This window comes from Amblyomma americanum, chromosome 11, assembly GCF_052857255.1.
Source record: "Amblyomma americanum isolate KBUSLIRL-KWMA chromosome 11, ASM5285725v1, whole genome shotgun sequence".
In the NCBI taxonomy this organism is placed as follows: Eukaryota; Metazoa; Arthropoda; class Arachnida; order Ixodida; family Ixodidae; genus Amblyomma; species Amblyomma americanum.
The window spans coordinates 53,774,821-53,796,662 of record NC_135507.1 but is presented as its reverse complement, the minus strand read 5'-3'; the positions used below and the strand labels follow the sequence as shown (position 1 = coordinate 53,796,662).

The following is a 21,842-nucleotide window of genomic DNA, read 5'->3' as shown; positions in this document are numbered from 1 at the left end:
TGTCACAATGTAAGAGAGAGAGGGGGGTTCATTTACAAGTGCATGCAGAGCTCGGCCTAACTGATGATTATCTGGCCTGCTACTGAAACACGGAAAACATTGCACGAAAACATCGCATTCATGAAAAACACTGCATCTGTTAAGAGCCACGATGAATTTGTTCGCAAATTCTCTCTTCCAAGCCCACAAGGACGGGATTTGAAGGCGCAGGCTCCTTTCGCAATCCATGCAACCCTATAGCAAGCCGAACACCAGGCCAGGCCATAGCTTGTACCCATTTTGAGGAAACCGGTGGGCAACCGACCGGCAGCGGCAGTCGAACCCACCACCTCCCGAAGCCGAGGCGGGTGCTCAACAACGAGGCCACGGCTGCGGTTTCTACCGCACGAGGCGGATTTAGGGTTGCAATTGACGGCGGGACTTATCTCTGATCCGTCAAGGCAACGCTTTGGTCTAAGACCCTTTTCCTAAGCTTCTCACCCCAGAATAGCCGAGCACCAGGCCGGGGGAAACCTTGTACCCATTAGAAAACCGGTGGGTCCCCGGCAGTACTGGGGATCGAAGCCGGCACCTCCTGAATGCGAGAAGAATGCTCTACCGCAATGTGAACTGTATGAGGAATTGGTTGTTTTAATTCATGCATATCATTTGTTTTATTCATGTCTTGTATTCCTACTCCTCTATGTAATGCCCCCTGGGGCCTTTAGGGTATATGAACAAACACATACCCTGGTTATGTTAGAAGGGGAAAAGGGGAAGAAAGAGCGATATGATGCAGGCCGATGGGGACAGAAGAGAAGGGCGAATGTACTGATGTAGAGCGGCAATTCTGGCTACTTGGTTCATTGATTAAAAGGCAAAGCTGCGCAATAGACTAGGACGACAGAAGGAAATACAACAAACGCGCTCACTTTTCTTAGTGCAAATATATACACGAGCACATCAGCACTTGCGTGCTGCTACGGGCTAGCTGGTTTGGCACGACATGACCTTTCCACCATATCAGCACTTCTCCGGATCACAGCCGTGGTTCGAAACCTGTGCTGCTTTCAGTCAGTCAAAGGAAGCTTTATTTCATAATTCAAAAAAAAATTGTACAAAATATTTGGACCGATAGCCTACATGGCTAGTGTCCGGTCCAATACAAATCAAGTCATTTAGGCATTTAGGCAACCACATAAATATGTAAAGTGAGAAAAAAATGAAAACAGCGAATTAACACAGCAAAAGCATCCAGTGTGCGATCGCATGCAAAAACAAGGCATTTTGGCAAACGTACAAGGAAGGTATACACCGGCATTTTAAGAAACAAACACAAAAAGGAAATCACATGATTACTTGATTATGCAAGAAATATAATTTAGAAGATAGTTTAAAATTTCTTTAAAATTTCTTTAAAGGCGACGTTTCGCCTCCGCAGTATTAGGTCCGCTGGTGTCGAAACCCGCCACGGAAGCGGCCAACAACCGCCTTTCGCACTCGTAAAAAGGGCAAAACCGCGGTAACACGTATCGCCTTTGCCAGAAGTAACCAGACAGCGTGGTTTGCATCTCAGTCACATAGCGGAGTATTATATGCTCTAAAACTCTGTCAGGTAAGGAAGAACACTTGTCCTTACATTTCAAGACCTTTTGATCTTCAGGGAAACAGTAAGGGCTCTACTACGCAAGTGAGAAGTAAACCACGCTGAGTGGTTACTTTTCGCAATGACGTTAGGGTCTTCAGAACCTGACATGATGCACAGCTTCCAGTTTGCGTGACGAATCAGATGGAGGTAACAGAAAAGACAGGGATAAGGTAACCGCAGCTGGCACAGGATTGGGTTGAAAATTGGTTTTTGAGGGAAGGAAATGTCGCAGTAATGTCAAACATCTGGAATTGTAATTGTAATTGTAATTGGTTTTTGGGGAAAGGAAATGGCACAGTATCTGCCTCATATATCGTTGGACACCTGAACCGCGCCGTAAGGGAAGGGATAAAGGAGAGAGTGAAAGAAGAAAGGTAGAAAGAGGTGCCGTAGTGGAGGGCTCCGGAATAATTTCGACCACCTGGGGATTTGTAACGTGCACTGACATCGCACAGCACACGGGCGCCTTAGCGTTTTTCCTCCATAAAAACGCAGCCGCCGCGGTCGGGTTCGAACCGGGGAACTCCGGATCAGTAGCCGAGCGCCCTAACTAACCACTGAGGCACCGCGGCGGGGCAAACATCTCAGAGGAAACGCTAACCGCATCTAAGGGTAGGGAGGAAGGTGGTAGTGAAAGAAGAAAGAGAGAAGGAGGTGCCGTAGTGCAGGGCTCCGGAATAATTTCGACCACCTGGGGATCTTCAAACGTGCAGTGAAATCTCGCAGACCGGCAGTGGGCAGAGTGGGCGAGAGAACAAACATGGGTTAATGACATCTTAGTCGAAATCAAGAGGAAGAAATGGGCTTGGGCAGGGCATGTAATGAGAGGGCAATATAACCGCTGGTCCTTAATCAGCCTCGTCTCTCCTGAGGCTGCCACGAGTTTACCTTTTCAAACGATATCTGAAAGCTTGTCTGTTCGCAGTGTTACCTTATTTGCTTCGTGTTCTTCTATGGGTAACGGAGTGGATTCCAAGAAAAGCGTAGCAGGGGGCGGCAGAAGGTTAGGTGGGAGGATGAGGTTAAGAAGTTCGCGGGGACATGGTGGCCGCAGCTGGCAAAGGACAGGGTTAATTAATTGGAGAGACATGGGAGAGGCCTTTGCCCTCCAGTGGGCGTAGTCAGGCTGATGATGACGATGGTGACATCGCACAGCACACGGGCGCTTTTGCGTTTCGCCTGCACTGAAACGCGGCCGCCTAGACCGGTTCGACCCCGGAAACTACGGCTCAGTAGCCGAGCGCCCTAACCACTGAGCCAGTGCTGCGGGTAAATTGGAGGCCTTTGCGCTGCACTGATGATGATTAAAAGAAAGGACAAAAGAAGACGAAAGGACAGGCGTTTGGCACGGAATAGAGAGGAGTCGTGAGGGAAGGGGGGGGGGGGGGGCGCCGCCGTTTCGACCAGCGCCATCTCGTAACACCTCGAAGAAAGAGAGAGCGAGCGAGGATCAAGGAAGGAGAAAACGAAAAGAGAGTTGCGGTGGGAACAGAGATTAGGGGCCGAAGCGAGACCGTTGGGCAACAGCCGTGGGCGCACCGAACGGCCCTGACACGCCCCGTGCAATCTACACGGAGACAAAAAGTAACAAGGAATAATTACCAAAGAGCTCGCGGAATGCAGGAAAAAGAAGAAAAAAACGGTGATCAAGCGCGGCTGTCGCGAAATGCCCCCAAGTGCTGTCGCGCATTGAGGACTAAATTTCAAGGCAATGTATGCGCATTTCGTCCCCCCCCCCCCCCCCCTGGACTCTGGGGTTGCGTGGAATGAAATAAAAATATTCGTGGAAAATGTTGCCTGTATGTTCTGTCGCACTTGCTCTTTCTTTGCTTTTAAACCGTATTTTTTTAATGCATTAAAACAGTTTCTTTTTAATTTGAGCCACGGCAGACTTGGTAGACTGCGCTCACTGGCACGGCGCCAGAGGCTCAGCGGGTGGTGTAGCGGACTAGCCCTGGAGGCCGCGTCGGTCGACAAAAACAAAGTGGCACATCTTGTCACCATGGGTGTCGCATACGCGGCCTCTCTACCGTGTGTCGGCGTGTGCTGTGTTGAAACGCCATGCACGGACTTAATCACATGTGCTTTGGATCCACAAGCTCACTACGCATTCTGTAGCCCTCTCCGTATCTCGGACATCTTTCTTCCAGGCTTATCTAAGTATGCTACGGGAAAATGTGCACCCCTTTCGTTAGTTGCCTTATCTACAGTCCAGCGTTTTTTTTTTCCTTGCGCTCACTGATAGTGCGACTGTCAGTGGTATAGTTTCGCTGGACTGTTCGGCAACAGGCAGCAGGTCTTCCCTCACATTACGCACTGATGAATATGGGCTCTGGGCGACATCGTCCACTTGATGGGTAGTGAAGGACTTTGGCACGGGCTCTCTTGCACGCACGCGCCATTCAGTGGTCGGTATGGGTTTGTGCCATTATTTCAGTCGGGAGCTTGAACTACTACCGGTGCGGCTCTGATGGTAAAGCCACGGGCTCACGGCAGTCGATTCCTCAAGCGTGGTGCGGTCACGAGTCGACTGCGCTGGTCTGCATGACGACTGCATAGCCACAGAAAGCTGTTCATGAGTGGTTCGTGCTCTTACCTACTAGAACTGCAGAATGATGGATTAGCTCAGCTGCATTCATTGGCTCAGTAGTGTCGTTACGTGCACTCTTCATCATCACTCCCAGGACCACCTGGTTTGCTTTTCGGCACCTGGTGTAGTACTAAATGGCACTCCCGTAGCCCTAATCTCAGAGTAAAGCTGAGATTTGGGAGAGTTGGTAAGCATTCATGGTGAGTGATCAGCGCAACAAAGGCGGGACAAAGGTAAGACAAGTGCTCTTATCTAACCCTAATCTCGGCAGGGTGAAGAGGAGCTTCACCTTCAATTTGAAAGACTTTTTGGTCACTTGAGGCTCTGTAAAGATCCACTATATATATACGGCTGGAAATCGAGCCCTAATGTGGAATGAGAATTTTCGACTGAGAGGTATGATTGCGAAGGTGCCACGAAGGGGGCGAGTGATATCGTACACCCTACAGGAACTACGCGCGCGCATACCTGAAAGTGTATACGAACTATTGCATTCTTAGTGAGCGAAGTGTTGACCCGCCCACAGAGAAACAACAACGAGCTCACAGAATGAAGTGCAAATACCAGCTGGTCTATTCCTCTCAAGCAACTTCTGGACAAGAAGGATGTTTTCACCGGCTCACCATCGCTCTCACTGAGCGGGCTGTCGCAGGCAAATAAGTCCAATAGATAAACATGCACATCCGCATCCGGGATAGCCGTCTCGTCTGAGATGCGAGAAAAAAACGCACTTTTCCGGCAACAAACCAGTATATAGCTGCACTTGTGAAAACTCGTCGTTTCTTTGTTTTATTCAAAACTTAACTCATTGTGAAACCATACTAACTTTTACGAACAACAAGTAGCCTCTAGCTTTCCTTTCTTGCGCTTGAAAGCAACCTTAAGTTCACAGAACACCATGGGTATAGCGCTGATTTTATTTTCGCTTTCTCCGGCTCCCTTATCTCACTCGAGATCTATAGTCATGTGCCTCTCTTTGTCACCGCCTCGACGCCGGGGCCTTTTCTGGCGGTGAGGAATTTCTTTTGTTTGCTACAGCGACCCATGCGTTCCGCCTCTAATGAAGACATTGTGTCGAGCGCCTCGTGGCGGAAGTCAACAGGCCTCCGCTTTTGTCTCCCGTATGCTTCACGTGTGCCGCTTTCCTTTTGCTCCGAAACGGACACTGCGTATCGGTGGACCGGGACAATAGGAACTCTGGTTGGCGTCTCCGCCCGAACTTTCTCGACCGAGGCGGAAACAACTTCCGCAGAGCTACGTTTTCTCATGCACGTCAGGGCCGCACGGTAGAGGCTCATCCGGCCGCGGAGCGCATCTTCTGCCGAGCAAACAGGCAAGGCGGTACGCAGGTTGCAGAGCACGTCCCTTGCTTAAAAAGGCCGGTTCCATTCCTGTTTGGCCTCGTAGGCTGTGTTGAGTCGGGTCAACCAGGCTATTATACCGCTGTTCGCCGCCCACGAGGATGGCACCATGGGGGTAGCAGCCACCCTCCGCGCCAACAAGTCTACGGAGGCTGAGGGTGCGGCCATCGCCTTGTCTTTCGTACATGCTACACAAGATCCCTACAACACTGATCTGCACCGACTCCCAAGCTGCGTACCGTCACTATCAGCAAAGCATTATCACACCAACCGCCCGACGAATTCTTGCATCAGGACACGCGTTTACCCGAGAGATAACACTCAGGTTGGTTACTGGGCATGCCTCGATCCCCGGTAATCAGCGCGTTTTTGCGCTGGCTCGAGGACTATCCACCCGGATCCCTGAAGGTCGGACACCCAAAGCCACGCAGGAAACCTCGTGGTCTCTACTCACATACCACCAAATCACCACCCATTACAAAAACAGCCGCTTCACCCTCCCACCACCTCAAAGTACAGTGCGGTTTGGCGTGTCAACTGCAGACAAAGTGCTATACGTCTCACCTTGCCTCCTTCATTGCTGCCTCTCGGCCTTGACCCGCGCACTCTGCTCAGCATGTGGGGTGGCCAAGGCCACCCCCATGCACTACCTGTGTGAATGCCCCCAACCCATAGCAGTTCCCCCCGTCCCCAATCCATCTCCCTCCTCATGGATGGCCGCTCTGCGAGCTGTTTAACCAGGTGGCCAAACTTGTCTATAGTGGACGGAGCTCTCCGTGAGGCCCAGGACAGTGGACTCCTTTGCTTTTTTTGCCCCTAAAATATAAAGTTGTTCCTCCCTCTCCTCCATTTTGGCTGCGTGGAGGGGCAGCGTGCCGATTCTCTCCCCTTGGTGATGACCTCACTTTTGTTGAACACATACGCTACCTCTTGTCGCACAGCAAACGAATTTTTTGTTTTACCAGAATACCTACTTCAGAAACTTTTTTCCACTGTTCAATGAGAAGAGAGGTAGAAAAAGTGCTGGAAAATTAACGAGATTTATCTCCACTTGTCTGCCGTTCAATGGCAGATATGAAGAAAGCCAGCAGTCACAGAAAGCGAGGAAAGCGTAGGGTAGTGTTTCTATATACATATACTTTTGTTTAGTCTCAGTAAAGGAGAAATTAAAAGTGTAATTATTTTACAGACTAAAGATAGTTTATTAGAATGCAGAAGAAAAAAAAACACATGTCGCCGGTGGGATCGGAAGCCACGACCTCCGAATGTAGCGTACGGTGCTCTAGCAGCTGAGCTACGGTGACGACTGTCCAATCTCGTACATTCGCGGGTACTTGTTTTGCGTCTAATCTAACCTTGAGAGTGTACACCAACGCAACCCTCGTCCATAGCGGCGGACGTAGTACGTCCTGCATTACCGCGAAGGCCACGTGGAACCTGATCGGCCGGTGAGGGCGGAAGATGTGAGAGAACCCTCATACGCTACCTATGGCAGCAAGGCTGCCAGAACCGAGGCCCTCGCTAAGCTGTTGAATAGACAAGGGTCGGGCAGTGAGGGGCTCGTTGTAACACGACGAGCCCCTCATTCCCCGACCCTTGCCTCCTCTACACTGAGGGAGGGGAATTCAGGACACAAAAGATCGTCACGCATCTGGACCGGTATTGACCAGATGACTTGCAGAATGTGTCCAATGTGCAATCTTACGTTATGGCGCTCGGCTACTGATCCGGAGTTCCCGGGTTCGAACCCGACCGCGGCGGCTGCGTTTCTACGGAGGCAATACGCTAAGGCGCCCGTGTGCTGTGCGATGTCAGTGCACGTTAAAGATCCCCAGGTGGTCGAAATTATTCCGGAGCCCTCCACTACGGCACCTCTTCCTACTTTCTTCTTTCACTCCCTCCTTTATCCCTTCCCTTACGGCGCGGTTCAGGTGTCCAACGATATATGAGACAGATACTGCGCCATTTCCTTTCCCCCAAAACCAACTATTATTATTATTACGGTGAGGGGGGTGGGGTGGGGCGGAGGGCGCTCTGTTTCATACTAAAGAACCGAGAAGTTGATGTAGGTGCACTGAAGGCTAGAATCAGCGTGCCAACTTCTTTTTCGTTTCCCAAGGGAAAGCTGCGTGGCTGTGCCGCATATCGCTTGTAGACGCCGAAAAAAGCCACAGTAGTTTTTATTTTTTTTTTTGGGGGGGGGGGGGGGGGGAGGCGGGGGATTAGTTGGTAATAAAACACAGCAAAGGTTACACATACCGAGATAATCCAAGACACAAGAGAGAGAGACACACTTCCCGCCTCCCTTTTTATTTGTTCGTCCCATGGTATGTAACCCTTTCCGAAAAACTATTTTTCAGGTGGATTCCGGCATAGTGCCCCTCCCAACCGCCGCGAATGCCTTGTTTCCATCAACGTCGCCAGTCGCACCCACGCGCGCGTACGGTGTGGCACGTGGGAGCTATAAATACAACTGGGCCGGCGCCACGCGTTGATGTCAGTGCCCGCGCGATACGTGTTTCCCGAGGTACTAGTTCCGCCTCAGCTACGGCATCCAAAGTCCCCCCCCCCCCTACCCCCCCCCCTACCCCCCCCCCACAACCCCCTCATAAACCCCTGGGTGGCGTCCGCACAGTGCACACGCTATGCCACGTGCTTGTAATTCGCCACTGTCCAACTCCGCGCCACTTCGTCCGTACCACAGGCAAAGCGCTTTTGAGCCTGCGGATGCCGCGGGAGCCGAGCCAAGGGAGGGTGTTGGCCAAGACACTCTGCACGCAAGCCCGCGGCTACCCAGCTTCGGTCTTGGCAAACGCCTCGTCTTTCTTCGCCGGACACTGGTCGCTTCCTCTTCGATAAGAGCCCAGCATGCGTCGCGTCAGCAACCAGAAATGAAAGGCTGTCCGGTGAGAAGCATTTCCTGCAGCGGACTCATAGTGCGCGCACAATTACTCCGTCTTCGCGAGCAAGGCCCACGCCACGAATGCGTGGTGCCTGGTGAATACGAAATATGGCTCCCCCTAGTTGGCTGGGTGGGAGGGAGGTCATTGAAAAAGAAGACGACCCGTGGTCATCCGTGCATGCCGCGAGTGGCCACGCGGTGGCGCACTATGTTATCACACAGGCACGTCGCCATCGTCGTGCGCGTCGTCAGGGTGGCGCGCAGGTCTCGGCTCAGCCGTGGTTCTTCGCTCGTTGCCCGTTTTCTTGTCACTACCTGGTTTTCTTATAAGGCCTTGCAGTTTACGCGCACGGTTAGTATGCGGAAGTTCGCGGCTAGGTACCTCCAGTGCTGCTGGGTACACAGCGCGGTTTTGAAATACGTACGACCCTTTTCCTGGACTGGTGCTCAGCTTTCTCTGCTGTGAAGAGGCTTGAAGAATAGATTTGTGACCCAGCCTCGTGCAGACCAATCTAGCTAGCCGCGGCCCTCTCGGGTCAAGCTGTCGTTGATTGATTGAAATAAAAGCATCATCATCATGTTTTCTCATGTGTCTCAGCTATCGAAAAAGAGTGGCTGCAAAACAGCAAAGTTTTGTGAGGAAAACCTTGGTTTACACTCAAATCGGCTCCGTGAGGGAACGAATGAAAGAGGGAGTGAAAGTTTGCACAGATAAAGAGAAGCCGTAGTGAATAATAATAATCAATAATTGGTTTTTCTGAGAAAGGAAATGGCGCAGTATCTCTCTCATATATCGTTGGACACCTGAACCGCGTCGTAAGGGAAGGGATAAAGGAGGGAGTGAAAGAAGAAAGAAAGAAAGAGGTGCCGTAGTGGAGGGCTCCGGAATAATTTCGACGGCTGCGTGACAATTTCGACCACCCTTGCAGTCATATTGCACACAGCATAGCAGCATGTCCAGCTGTCATGGACATTCAACAACTAGCGCCATCTGTTGGCCGCAAGTCGCGAACACCGCGTAACTCTAAGGCTTTTTATAAACTTGTCATTTTCAGAAAAATAGAGAGTCGCTAGAGATTCTGCACGGACACAGTGATAATGATAGCCGACTCTTCCTTTTTGCTGCCAGGTCTGACCTGTAAAACGCTCCTTGCGCTCACACTATTTCCGACGGCCATATAAAATCAATGAGATGTATCGAACACTAGAAATTTCCGCGGTGGATATATGGGCGGATGGAAGATAGTAGCGTCCCCTTTGAAACTAGGTTGTGGCAGTTACCACCATGCTCGGCTTTTTTTCTGTACTTTATTTACCTTTTTTTTAAGTTCACCATTTTAAGTGCGTTTTTAGTCCTACACTTCTAACCTTATGTCACTTCTCTGCTTTTGAGCCACCAATCTTCCAATCGCTTTTTGCTAACTTCCACCCCAGATGCATGACCGCTGTTATCTCTAAACGCTGGGCCTCAGGGAGAGTGACTGTGTCTGCACCGACATCCGGATGGATACCATCACATTCGAGTATAAGGTGTTCAACTGTTTCTACACATTTACCACATGTCGCACATGTGTCATTATCTTCGTTAAATTTCTGTCTGGAGCTGCGCGTTCTAAGACACCCTCCTGATCTAGCTTCAAAGAGTAGCGCACTGCCTCTTGACTTATCGTGGAACTATTCCTTCCTGATCTGCCTTTCCCAATTTCGATATATTTCTACGCTTTGCTTCTTTTCCATTCAATTAATCGAGTTTTTACCTTCCGTGTTTTTGACCTGTCGCTTAAAGCTCTTCATTTCTGCGTTCTTGTGTCCTGCATAATTACTGGTTAGTTTCCTAGCCCTTCGCCATTGTGAGTGTACGCTCTTTCAGTTTAAGTATTTAACTACCTTAGGTGACTACCTGTTATCGCCCAATTTCCTCAGACGATCTTCATATAATATTTTATTATATTTTGTGTCTTCAGCGCCACGCGGTGCGTGGTGGCAGTCGTGCGAACTAAAACGAAATGTGATCCCGCCATCTAGCGTTCAGCAGCCGTAACACTGAACACTGAGCCACCACGGCGGCCTGCTTATTGCACCGAACACAGCGAGCATCAACCCTTCCCGAAAACATTTAAGAAAGGAAGACCTTACAGTGCATCTGTGCTCTCCTCTAGGACGTGCATTGGTGCTCAACTAGCAGTGTAGAGATGAATTAATAACTGGTTTTGGGGCGAAAGGAAATGGCGCAGTATCTGTCTCATATATCGTGGACACCTGAACCGCGCCGTAAGGGAAGGGATAAAGGAGGGAGTGAAAGAAGAAAGGAAGAAGGAGGTGCCGTAGTGGAGGGCTCCGGAATAATTTCGACCACCTGGGGATATTTAACGTGCACTGACATCGCACAGCACACGGGCGCCTTAGCGTTTTTCCTCCATAAAAACGCAGCCGCCGCGGTCGGGTTCGAACCCGAGAGAGATGAACTGCAAAAGTTGTTTTCCTATATACTGCACGCAGAACACGACTGCATTTGCCTTTACCGCATAACCTGGTATGTACAATTTCCCTATCGTCCATGACGCAAAAGGGATGTAGTATTCCGCGAAGGTTCGTTTTGTCCTGACGACGTGGAGAAAGGGAATGGGGTACCTTAAAAAACTTTCGCAGCGACTCTAGCGCCCCCCCCCCTCTCTCTCTCTCTCTCTCCGAAGTCTGGCCAACGCTCTGTGACGTCTTGTGGCGCCCCGTGCCGGGTCGCGAGGGCACTATCGATGCAAATGATGTCGACGACGCTGTTGCTGCCTACGCTTGGCGAGGGAGCGATTTGCATGCGTGCGACATTTTTACGATAGCCTGGTCTTTTTTCCGGTATAGTCAGGTTACGCTGGTTTCCATCCACTTTTTGCATAACCCCCATTCTTTTTCCAAGTGATCTCGAAAGAGGGCAGGGTCTGGCGATTCTGTTTCTTGTCACGATTCGTCCAAAGAACAGGAAGAAAGTGGTTGGAGATAACAAAATAAGCCGGTAGGAGAGTGCTGCTTACTCGTCCAGAGTGCTTCCGTAGATGTCGTTGATATAAAAGGGTGTGCGACGTGCGCAATCTGCACCCGACGCATACTAAACGACCGACGCGTGTGTGCTTACTTTTTCAGTGCACTCGTGGGCTGCTGGCAGATGAACGTTGAATTTCTGTACGCACGCACCCCGGCGCTGAAAAGTGGATTTTCCGGACTTGAGGGCACCGCCAGTGTTCCAGTTCTTGCCGCCGCGTGAAGAAATCTACATACGCTTGGTCGCTTTTGAGAGATTGCGGACTTACGCGAATTCTTATGGGAAACCGTAAAGCCGACGAAAACCTGGCACTGGTCCATCGTAATTCTGGTTGTAAGCTCGTAATGGAAATTCCGAGACTTTCGCTCTTTCCCGGGAGGAGGAAGTGATAGCGATAACTAGTATAACACCCTTCCACGTGTCTTTGACCAGAGCGTACCCAGCAATTCTGGACAAAAGCAGTTTCGAGCTGGAAACCATTTATGAACGTAATTTTATTATATAATGTAAGCTTTCACTGTAACAATCAATATATCCGCCAATCACCCGACGGCAGTCTAGTATTTTTTTTTCTAATCACGTTTTTGATGTCGTCAAAAGCTTTGCCTATTGGTTTTCTATAGCAGTCTTAACTGTTCGATGCGATGAAATGAAACACTTTAAAATAAAGAATTTGCTACATATCAGGATAATGGACCATTACCTGCAATATTTCCATAACAGTGTCTTACAATTTTCCAATTTTCTAAATTATTGCCCGAGAAAACTGGGCTTGTTCTTTGATTTTTCCGGCTGAGAAACTCCACTAGGAACTCATAGATCAAAACATGCAGCTCCGATTGAGCCGAAACTACAGGAGGTTAGCAAACTGTCACGCCACCTGCGGCATTCAGACGAACTACTCAGCGTTGCTCGAAACACAAAGATAGTGGACGAACTAACGCTGCAGAATCATGAGTACCTGGCTACCCAGCTCATAGGGGGCGTCACCGTCTGTGAACTTCCCGCGAAGTTTCCACGGGGAATAGCCGAATTACAAAGAGGCGTTTCCATAGAGCGCTTAGTTGGGCTTGTTGTACTGGCTTCCTAAAATCATAATTACGAGCAAATGAACAAACGCAGAGGACATAAAAATAGCTGGCAGACTATAGCGGTTCTCTTGTCACGGTTTCCTGTCCGCGTCTGTTCGCTGGTAATAATGAATTCGCGGAGTTCTGCGACTGATCACACAGCTCTGCTTATGACAAAAGCTATGTTGAGACAGCCAAACAGAACTGAAAATAGTATGTCCCAGTCCGTGCTGCTTATGCAAGCGTCCATTCAAATGTTGACATTGATAGTGACCATGTTGGTGAAAACAGATGCTGAAAAAAACAACAGCGTTAATTGGGAAGTCTCCCAATTTGTAAGGCAGACTAAGGTATCCCTGTCAGGGCAAGCGTCCGCAGCTTCCTCAGGATGTCATTCGTGCAGATTTTTCTCGGCGTCACCACCTACTGTGGCGGGGTGGAAATTATAACAATAGTAATTATAACAGTAGTAATGAACCTGCTCTCCACCCTTCTATACTGCATTCACCGGAATCAAAACAAACTGGGATTAACACAGTCAACTGCGTTAATCGGTTTACGGTTTAATAAAAATCAACTGTGGTTAACCGCAAACCGATTAACACAAAGTTTTTTGGGCCTGTTGGCGATAGATAAAATCTACAAGACATATGCGCGGTTGGAACGATGACAGAGAAAAGTGTCTTCATTTCAAAGAGAACACACAAAATGACTCTCGTTACGTGCCTGAAAGGATTCCCGTCACCCTGTTTTATCCATTACGTCAAGTCGAAATGACAACATGTTCTTGGCATGTTTTGGCACGCATGCCAAAGATGGTTGAAGGTTGTTGTTTAGCACAATGTACATCTACTTAATGACTTGGAAGTTGTACTGCAACCTCAGTTGAAAGTTTTCGATCGTACTCTAGTGTCTTCGTTCCACGGAAGCACATGTGTTTCCTATTATTAACGAGGCTATACTGACTTGGACTGGCGTCGAAGGTGGATCCGCCGGTGTGGATGACGTCCACGAAGTCAGCGTCCGTCGGGTCCAGGCGGACAACCTTGTCGGTGTTGGCGAAGTAGGGGTCGGCTGGGTCCAGACCTGGAAGGATAGGCGAGCATTTCATTGCGTTGTGTTCTATTTTTTTTATGCGTAGCATACTGAAACAAATATATCCTTGACTTGAACTCACGGAAAACTGCCATTTTGCGCCTAAAATGGGCTCTGTGAAACGCCATTCGGCAATTTGAAATTCGGCGGCGAGTTTGTAGCTGCCATGGTCTTGGCAACAGTTCAGAATCTACTTTGAGACAATGCTTGCTCATTGTTCGTTCAGCTGGAGGCGCCATCGTTTTTGCCCAAAGGGACATTGGGGACAACGGCATCCATTTTTCCCCCTATAGTCGTATACAACTAAAGAACGAAGATGGGATCCAAGTCAAAGGATCCCCTTCCAATTATTTTTTTTTAATGGCTGCTCTCAGTAGCACGCTACCGCACAGGGCGACATACCTCACTTCGGGTCCCCTTCCCCGATGACGTCAGTGGACAGACGGGGCGAGCTTGAAGGCTGGATCTTCTGCCATAGGGTTTCTTACTATTAACTAAAGGGAAAGCTGGAGGCGCTGCACCTGAACCTCCATGGGCGCGGAAAGCATCATGGGGAGATGAGCTAATTGGTGCGGAACAGTAGGTTTTTTTCAGGAACACAGAGTGGCCTTACTGAGATGCCCCATTCCGTATCCACGGTGCGCTCCGCGCGCAGACGACTTTGGCGTAAAAGTAGTGTGCAAAAGTCATAGTAGCGAAAATGCAACAGCACACGACGCCAATAAAAGGTTTTTGTTTTGCGAAATGCTTTGGAAAAACCTTTTAAAATGTTGAAGCGACAACATTTTAAAAAAAACATATTTCTTTTTAAAAGTGCGCGTGTTAAGCACGAAATATTGGCTTTCGTAGTCTGCAATGCTTGGCTAATAGGAAAGCAAGCCATCGCTTATTTTGAGCAAACTTTGCATTTACATGCTTTTCTGCTGGTTTGCTACAATTTATAGACAAGATATTGAATGACAGGATATTCCTAATTATCTAACAACGTTTGTTTTTCATCATTTTTGGCCAAAAGTTGTAGTTCTGCAGTCGGTAGCTTTCCGCCCCATGATGCTTAGAGCGCCCAAGGTAGTACAGGTGGTCTCGAGGAAGCTCCATGCAAACTCCCATAGGCGTGCCGCCAGCTTTCCCTCTAGTTAATAGCAAGAAACTCTATGTCTTCTGCCCACTGACGTCATCGGGGCAGGAGCAGCGCGGTGAGGTTTGTCACCCTAAGCGGTTCCGATGCTATACTGCAAGCAGTGATTTTCAAAATAATTTCTATATTATAGGGCCCACATAGAGCTTTCAAATTTTACTGCAATCCCCGCAAAGACCATCTCTATTGATCTGTTGCACTGGAATTCGCCCATCGAAATCATTTCAGGGTCCCTTTAAAGGCACGGAGACTGTGATCAAGACGGCGAAAAACTCCTTGCCGCAGTCTACTTGCTGCTAACCCATACAAAAATGTCCTATGGCCGGCTATAGAATTTTGGCCCAAATAGCTATAGACCTTTCCTATTTCTGTCTGTAGCTGTCTATACAGGCTGATATACTTTTCTATAGAGAGCTTAAGAGAACTGTATGGTTCCAAAGCTATAGCTTTAGTGGCATAGATTTTTCAATAGCTGGCAATAAGCACCTCTATGGGTGCTTATAGACGTTCATAAAAAGACCATAGACGGACATAGCTTTTTCCATAGACGCCCATAGGACTTTTTTGTATGGGAATGAGCCCAGCTGCTCGTATACACAATGTACCCCGATCATAGGAGCAGTCATAGTCATTGCACCATTCTATCGCAGGTACTACGTGGCGCATCTGGTGGTTGGCCACTCACCCGTGATGCGGCCGATGCCCTTGGCCCTCTCCCCGGCGTAGCCCGCGATGTGGGCACCCACGTTGTAGCCGATCAGGTGGAAGTCGCTGCCGGCAACGCTGTACTTGTCCTGCGTGTAGTGGAGGAAAGGCGCATCGCTCACACGTGGTGCACACTTAAGTGCAGTTCAATGCGCTTTTACGCGATACCGTGTACAGCTCGTACGGTCGAAAAGCCGTCGGAGTAGTCGGCACCGCGTGTCGGGAATAATCGGGGGCTGCGTGCAAAAAAAAAAACCGTATCATAATAATTTGCGGTTCTATTGATTGATGACTGATTGCTCTGTGATAGGCGATGGCGAGCTTACGAAATTAGTGTAAATAATTGATGAATTAAAGAAATGAAAAAATTAAAAATTAGAAAAGGGAGGTTCAAAGGTAACGGCCGCGGTGGCTCAGTGCTTAGGGCGCTCGGCTACTGATCCGGAGCGCCCGGGTTCGAACCCGACCGCGGCGGCTGCGTTTTTATGGAGGAAAAACGCTAAGGCGCCCGTGTGCTGTGCGACGTCAGTGCACGTTAAAGATCCCCAGGTGGTCGAAATTATTCCGGAGCCCTCCACTACGGCACCTCTTTCTACCTTTCTTCTTTCACTCCATCCTTTATCCCTTCCCTTACAGCGCGGTTCAGGTGTCCGCGGATATGTGAGACAGATACTGCGCCATTTCCTTTCCCCCAAAACCAGTTTTAAATTTTCGAATCCAAAAACGCCGTGTGGTTTGCGATCTCAGCGCACGTAAAAGAAACCACAAGTGGCCTAAATTATTCCGGAGCCCACATCCACGGCGTCCCTCAGAGCCCATGCGTTGCTTCAAGAAGTTAAACCCCACAATTTACAATTTACAAAACTTTCAATTTTTTTCTTTCCACTCTGCCACCAGCCTCATTTAATAACCTAATTACTAACTAATGCAGCACTGATCACAGATTTTCCGTCGCAGCTTGGATGGTTATCAAGCCCGAAGAGTATGCAATGTCGTCGTTCACCTCGTGTCCAAACGATACGACGGCAAGGCCCTCACCAACCAGCCGTTAGCTGCGAGCGGAAATTGTACGCGAGGCGTTAACCTAACGTGAGCTGAAACCATTGCGCTTCGTCTAATTAATTATTCTATTCCCGTATCCTGTTATGCCTCTCACTCCGTCTCATTACTATTCTCTTTTACACCGTATACGTGCCGAAGTGTCGCAGACCCATGGCGAGGCCTAGCTCTAATTCGATTCGGGTGTCCACCGATAACATGCGACGTAGTTTGCATGCGCTATTCATCACGTTTTCCTAATGCACGTGGTATGGCCTCGTATAACGGCCCGACGCTGATACGCGAGCTCCAGGAAACGCGCTCGCCGTAGCGTGGTAGCGGCATTGCGGTTTCCCGCCTTCCGTCGGGACTTTCCACACGTGGTCTACGCGCGCCGCCAATTACGAAGTCGCCTGCCAAGAGCTGGCAGCGCGTCAGGAGCTCGAAAGAATTCAGGATGCACAGAAGAAGGGAAGAAAGATAAAATAGAATATAAAAGGCAGCCCTATTAAGTCGCTCGTTGTGTCGTCTGTAGCAATGCAGGCGACGCGCTTCGAATCGCGAATGATTTCCTGTAATTGAACGGAGATAATCGCGTCGGGATATGGAGTTGGCTTTGTACCATAGTGATCGAAGGGCGCGCCACAACGCCGGGAAGCACTAACGATAGTTAGAAGCCTCGGGCTAAATTTGCGCGCTTAGCTGAAGGCGCCACCGTGTTACGTAAGAGAGGTTCGTGATCGGCCTGGCCACCTTGTGCCCGCGAGTGAATCGCGTCAATTGAAATTTTTATAAGGGGTACGGCTGAAACGTTAAGGTAAGGACAGGATGGCGAGCATGAAACGAGTAAAGATGGGTGGGACATTAAAAGACACAGACAAGGCAGCGTGAAGCTGGCATCAAGAGGTAGATATGCATTTAGGCAACACGTTAGGTAATATTGTAAGCAATACTTTAGGCAGTACTTTATATGACATAGTGCATACTGACTTAACGGGAATTCAACCTACGGTATCAGATAGCCGGATGGAAAAAATCAGATTGTCAAGTTTGTCACAGTGGGGTTGTTCACGCCTTTCGCATCACAGCTTTCGTTCCTTTGACCCCCTCCTTTACCCCATACTTAAAGACGCTAGCTACTGCCCTCAGCCCCCTCTGATGAAGGAACCGAGTCGGCTTCGAAACGTTGGGTTGAAATTAAAGTTTTTGGTTGGAGATGTGCAGTTTATTATAAGTCTTCAAACCCAACCAGACCGGCAAATCTGTTGAAATGTTTAGTTTTCAAGAAAGGGCTGATCGGAGATCGGTGTAATAGGCGTTTATTCAGTAGTGAACTAAACTCGAATGACCCCGATAAGTAGTTGTACCAGCGACAAAACGCAACCTTATTTTTTTTTTTTCAGGCAGTGGGATTTTGCTGCAGGTTTGTAGCGATATCTATATTGAAGACTTCCTCTGTGACTAGCGGCGTCACCATCGTTGTCATAATATTTCGTATAAAAAAATTCCCGCCTTCACCTGGTCGCTAATGCGAACGCTGTCCAGAGGAATAGGAGCTCTCTAAAAAGTTCCCTCTATGGTCAAGTTATCAAGGCGTGCCTCGGTGAGTCTTGGGCGATTTGGTCGTAAGGGGGGGGGGGGGGGGGGGGGATCATTACGGCCATCTATGCCACTGTTTCGGCTTACAGATGAGTGAAAAGTCAGCGAGTTTCTTCTATTCATGTGTTCTCCACACTCAATTCCACTGCTGGGACCGTTCTTCCAAACTTTGTAGTACAGAACAAGTTGTGGCTGGCAGAAAAAAAGTCAAAAAGCTTGAACAGCCTCTCCGTGTCAAGGCGACCTTTATCATGCTCGTATAGTCAGTTTGACGCGAGTAGTTAGTTATCTGAGACACCGGCCATCGTGTCTGAGCCGGCACAGCCTTAACTGGCACGCGACGCCTCCTTGCTTCCTTAGGGTGCCAACACTTTTTTACCTCTTTGTATTTCTGGAAGCTAAACAAAACCAACGAAGACTAGGAAACAGGTGTGAAGGGCCGCATACGGGAGGCCCCGGCATTGCTGAAAAGAACTAACCAGGCGACCAGTGCCCAAGACATTTTCCCTGCCTTCAAATTTATCGGCCCCGACATGTCGGCGAAGACGGCGGCGGGCGATGCAGAAGACAGATGTGCAAAGACCGCCAGACGGCTAAAGAGGAGAGGCTGCGCGCGGTGCCCTACGCAGCCGCAGTCATCCCTGCGGTTTGCGCCGCGCTTCCCCCCCCCCCCCCCCACCCGCGCGCGAAGACGGGTTCGTTTGAGCGTTTGTGTGTGCAGGCCGACAGGCGACCATACCAGCAGCGGACACGACGGGCTGCGTAATGGCTCGAGGTGGCGGAGGAGGTCGGCGGCTGGCGCCGGACGGACTGACTGCAGAGAAGCGTCGCCCTCCGAGGGACACCTGATCCCCTTCGACCCATCCCCAACGGCGCCATCGGCCTTCCCGTCGTAACAGCCGCGGATTCCTAGAAGTTTGGCGGGTGCCTTTGATCGGCTGTGTGAGCAGCGACGACGAAAAACCGTTGGGCGAGGATGACCCAGAGAGAGAGAGAGAGAGAAAGGGAATCTCCGGAGAGACGCGGCGGGGCCAACGAGACAAAGGAAAGAAGTCGAGCAGAGACGGGCGAGGCGAACGGACGCAAGATATCGCGCTGGTCTATAGTCAGCGAAGCCGGACCTCAACGTCCGTAGCAAACTGACCGCCAGCCGAAACGCCCAAGAGTCCTGTGGCCTCGACCCGTCAAAGCGCCGCCAGCCGAGAGACGCCGGGAAGAGAGGCAGACCCCGGGAGAGCCGAAGCAGCCGCGGCCCGCCGACGCGAGACGATTAGAGTGGAGCCCCGACCTGCCGGACGGACAACCAGTTCTCCTAAAAGCCAGCGGTGAGCGGACCACCAGTTACGCCTTCAGGCAGAGAAGAATAAATATTGTTTTGCCGGGTTACCGCCTTGTTGGCTCATTCCTCCTCGCTTCAGCAGGACCCGTAGATTTTGTGACTGACCCCCGACAGGTGGGAACGTCACACAGGAAACGAACGATTGCAGCGGGACAGCGACGAGTAGCGAAACAACGAGGGGGTGAGCCCGATCCGCCCCAAAAACGCCCGCTGTCACCCGCGAGGTGGCGCTTGCCACGCAAGGCGCGTCGCGACGGCCGGCGGCGGCGTCTCGGGCGCGACCACACGGGGGCGCGTTTGCCCGGGGGCGACCGACGTTTCTGCGGCAAAGAAAGGATCGGCCATCGGTTATTTCGGCGCGTGAATCCAAGGTTAGTCGTGGTGACAGAGAGACCGCGTCCCCGCTGGGTGCGGCGTGCTGCTGGTGCTTGGGAACGTCCGCCCGCACTCGCGACCTTGGATCCGAGGCGACGCCGTGCGGCGTACACGCGGGAGAAAGTGAGCGTTTGTCGCAACAGCGGCTGAAACAATAGAACGAGGACGCGACGCGGTAAAAGTGAAAGAAGAAAGGGAGACAGGATGGAAAACTTAGGAGCTCCTGGCACGAAGCCGCTGCCAGCCGTGCCATCGACGTTTTCTTCAAGGCGGCAAGGTGCTTTTAGGGTTTGGGTGACTTTGTTGCCCCGTTTCAATGCGGCTCTTGGTTTCAGGCTATGTATCGGGCAATGAATGTTCATGTACAATCATGTTGGAATGAAACGCGAACAGCACCTGTGAACGAAACAAAAAATAACTGGAAGGGAGACTTATGCTCCACCTTAAGGGCATGGCGCGATAGCTTATTGGGTTAATTACCATATATGCATAAGGTCACTCTCCACTTTACATTCATTGATCCCTGAGTGTGCCTAGCGCAGTGGTGAAGCGGTTAAGGCTAGTGTACACTAGCCTGATTCATGTCTCTGGGTAACTGGTCTACCCATAAGCATTTCATAAACCGGTTGTAAAGGAGTATCTGATGATGATGATGATGATGAATATTTATGGCGCAAGGACATCTGTTGCCAAAGAGCGCCATGGCGCAAGGCGTTTCTTGTCTGCTCGAGGTGGGGCCAAATAACCATTTTCCAAGCATTTCGCCCCTAAGAAGTCGAGAACCAAGCCAGGGGAAAGCTTGGACAAATTTTATCGCCGGTGCATACCCGGCGCACTGGGGATCGAACCCCGCACCTCCCGCTTGCGAGGCGGTAAAAGAATATCTTGCTTCAAAGTGGAAAAGTACAGCATACTAGTACGTAGGCTCTACTGCACATTTTACTTTCTTCTCAACTAGGAACTAAAGGAACACGAAGGGAAAGGTCACCCTGAAATTTCGGGGCCTCCTTTGCGCACTTATATAATCCTCAAATAGTGAACATCTTTCGGGAATTGAAAAATAAATACCGTAAACACTTGACTAAGGACCGCAACTTTTTTGTTTGTTTGATTTCGGTGGGGCGCAGCACATACACGAAGCCGCTATTTTTCAGATCAATTTCGCAACTATATTCCGAACAAACTACTTAATTGTATACCGTAGAGCAACGGTGTATTTCGCGTCAAGTCGTAGATGGATTTAAGTTTCTCCATCGCTACAGCGGTCGTATAGCTGCTCGGGCCCGGCTCCTCACCACGCTCTTAAATGAAGCTATCTTCGGTTCCAGGCATTTAATTCTAATTCCTGTAACTTTAAACCGTTTAACAATGTCGGGGGGGGGGGGGGGGGCACTGCAGGCCAACAATTCAAAATCCACGAGCAGACGATGCGCAATGATGCTCTTCTTGGCCGCCCAGTCGGAGTTAGTTCGTGGTCAGACGTTCCTAGCCACTCTATCAACATGCGTCTGAATTATGCTTTAAATGGCAGATGGCCGCACAGGAGTGCTTACTGGAAGACGATATAATTATGGCATTATTATGGAACATGGTACCAGCGCAAGAAACAAGGACGAAGGAAGAAGAAAGACAACACGAACGCCGGACGTAAAACTTTGGACCGCAGCTTAGCACAGCTTCCACGTTTTCAGGCTAATTGCACTCACCAATACAGGTCACTTGGTTTGACGCAGCGTGCTGACGTCGCGCATGCACTTTCTTCAAGCTTGTTTCTTGCGCTGGTACCATGTTCCGTAATAATGCAAACCAACTGGCCCAGCTGTCTACCCTTATTAATAATGGCAGCAGGCAGCTGTCATCATCTGGAAGCTGCCGGAGAGAGTTCCTCACAAGGAAATTTACTATCGCATGTAATGCTTGCCGCACTAGCGCTGCCCTTAGTTGAGTCTATACGGTATACTAGGGGCCG

At 49.9% G+C, this 21,842-nt stretch overlaps 1 protein-coding gene across 2 annotated transcripts in view; it reads right to left on the bottom strand.

The window, feature by feature from the left end:
• The window catches only part of LOC144110489 (pancreatic triacylglycerol lipase-like), a 102,743-nt gene that overhangs the window by 15,551 nt on the left and 65,350 nt on the right, over positions 1 to 21,842 (bottom strand). For both annotated transcript variants that reach the window (XM_077643425.1, XM_077643426.1), the window contains exons 4-5: positions 15,503 to 15,611; positions 13,551 to 13,670 (exon numbers count right to left, since the gene is read on the bottom strand). In XM_077643425.1, the coding sequence (XP_077499551.1) occupies positions 13,551 to 13,670; positions 15,503 to 15,611 (229 nt within the window). The remainder of the gene's footprint in view (positions 1 to 13,550; positions 13,671 to 15,502; positions 15,612 to 21,842) is intronic.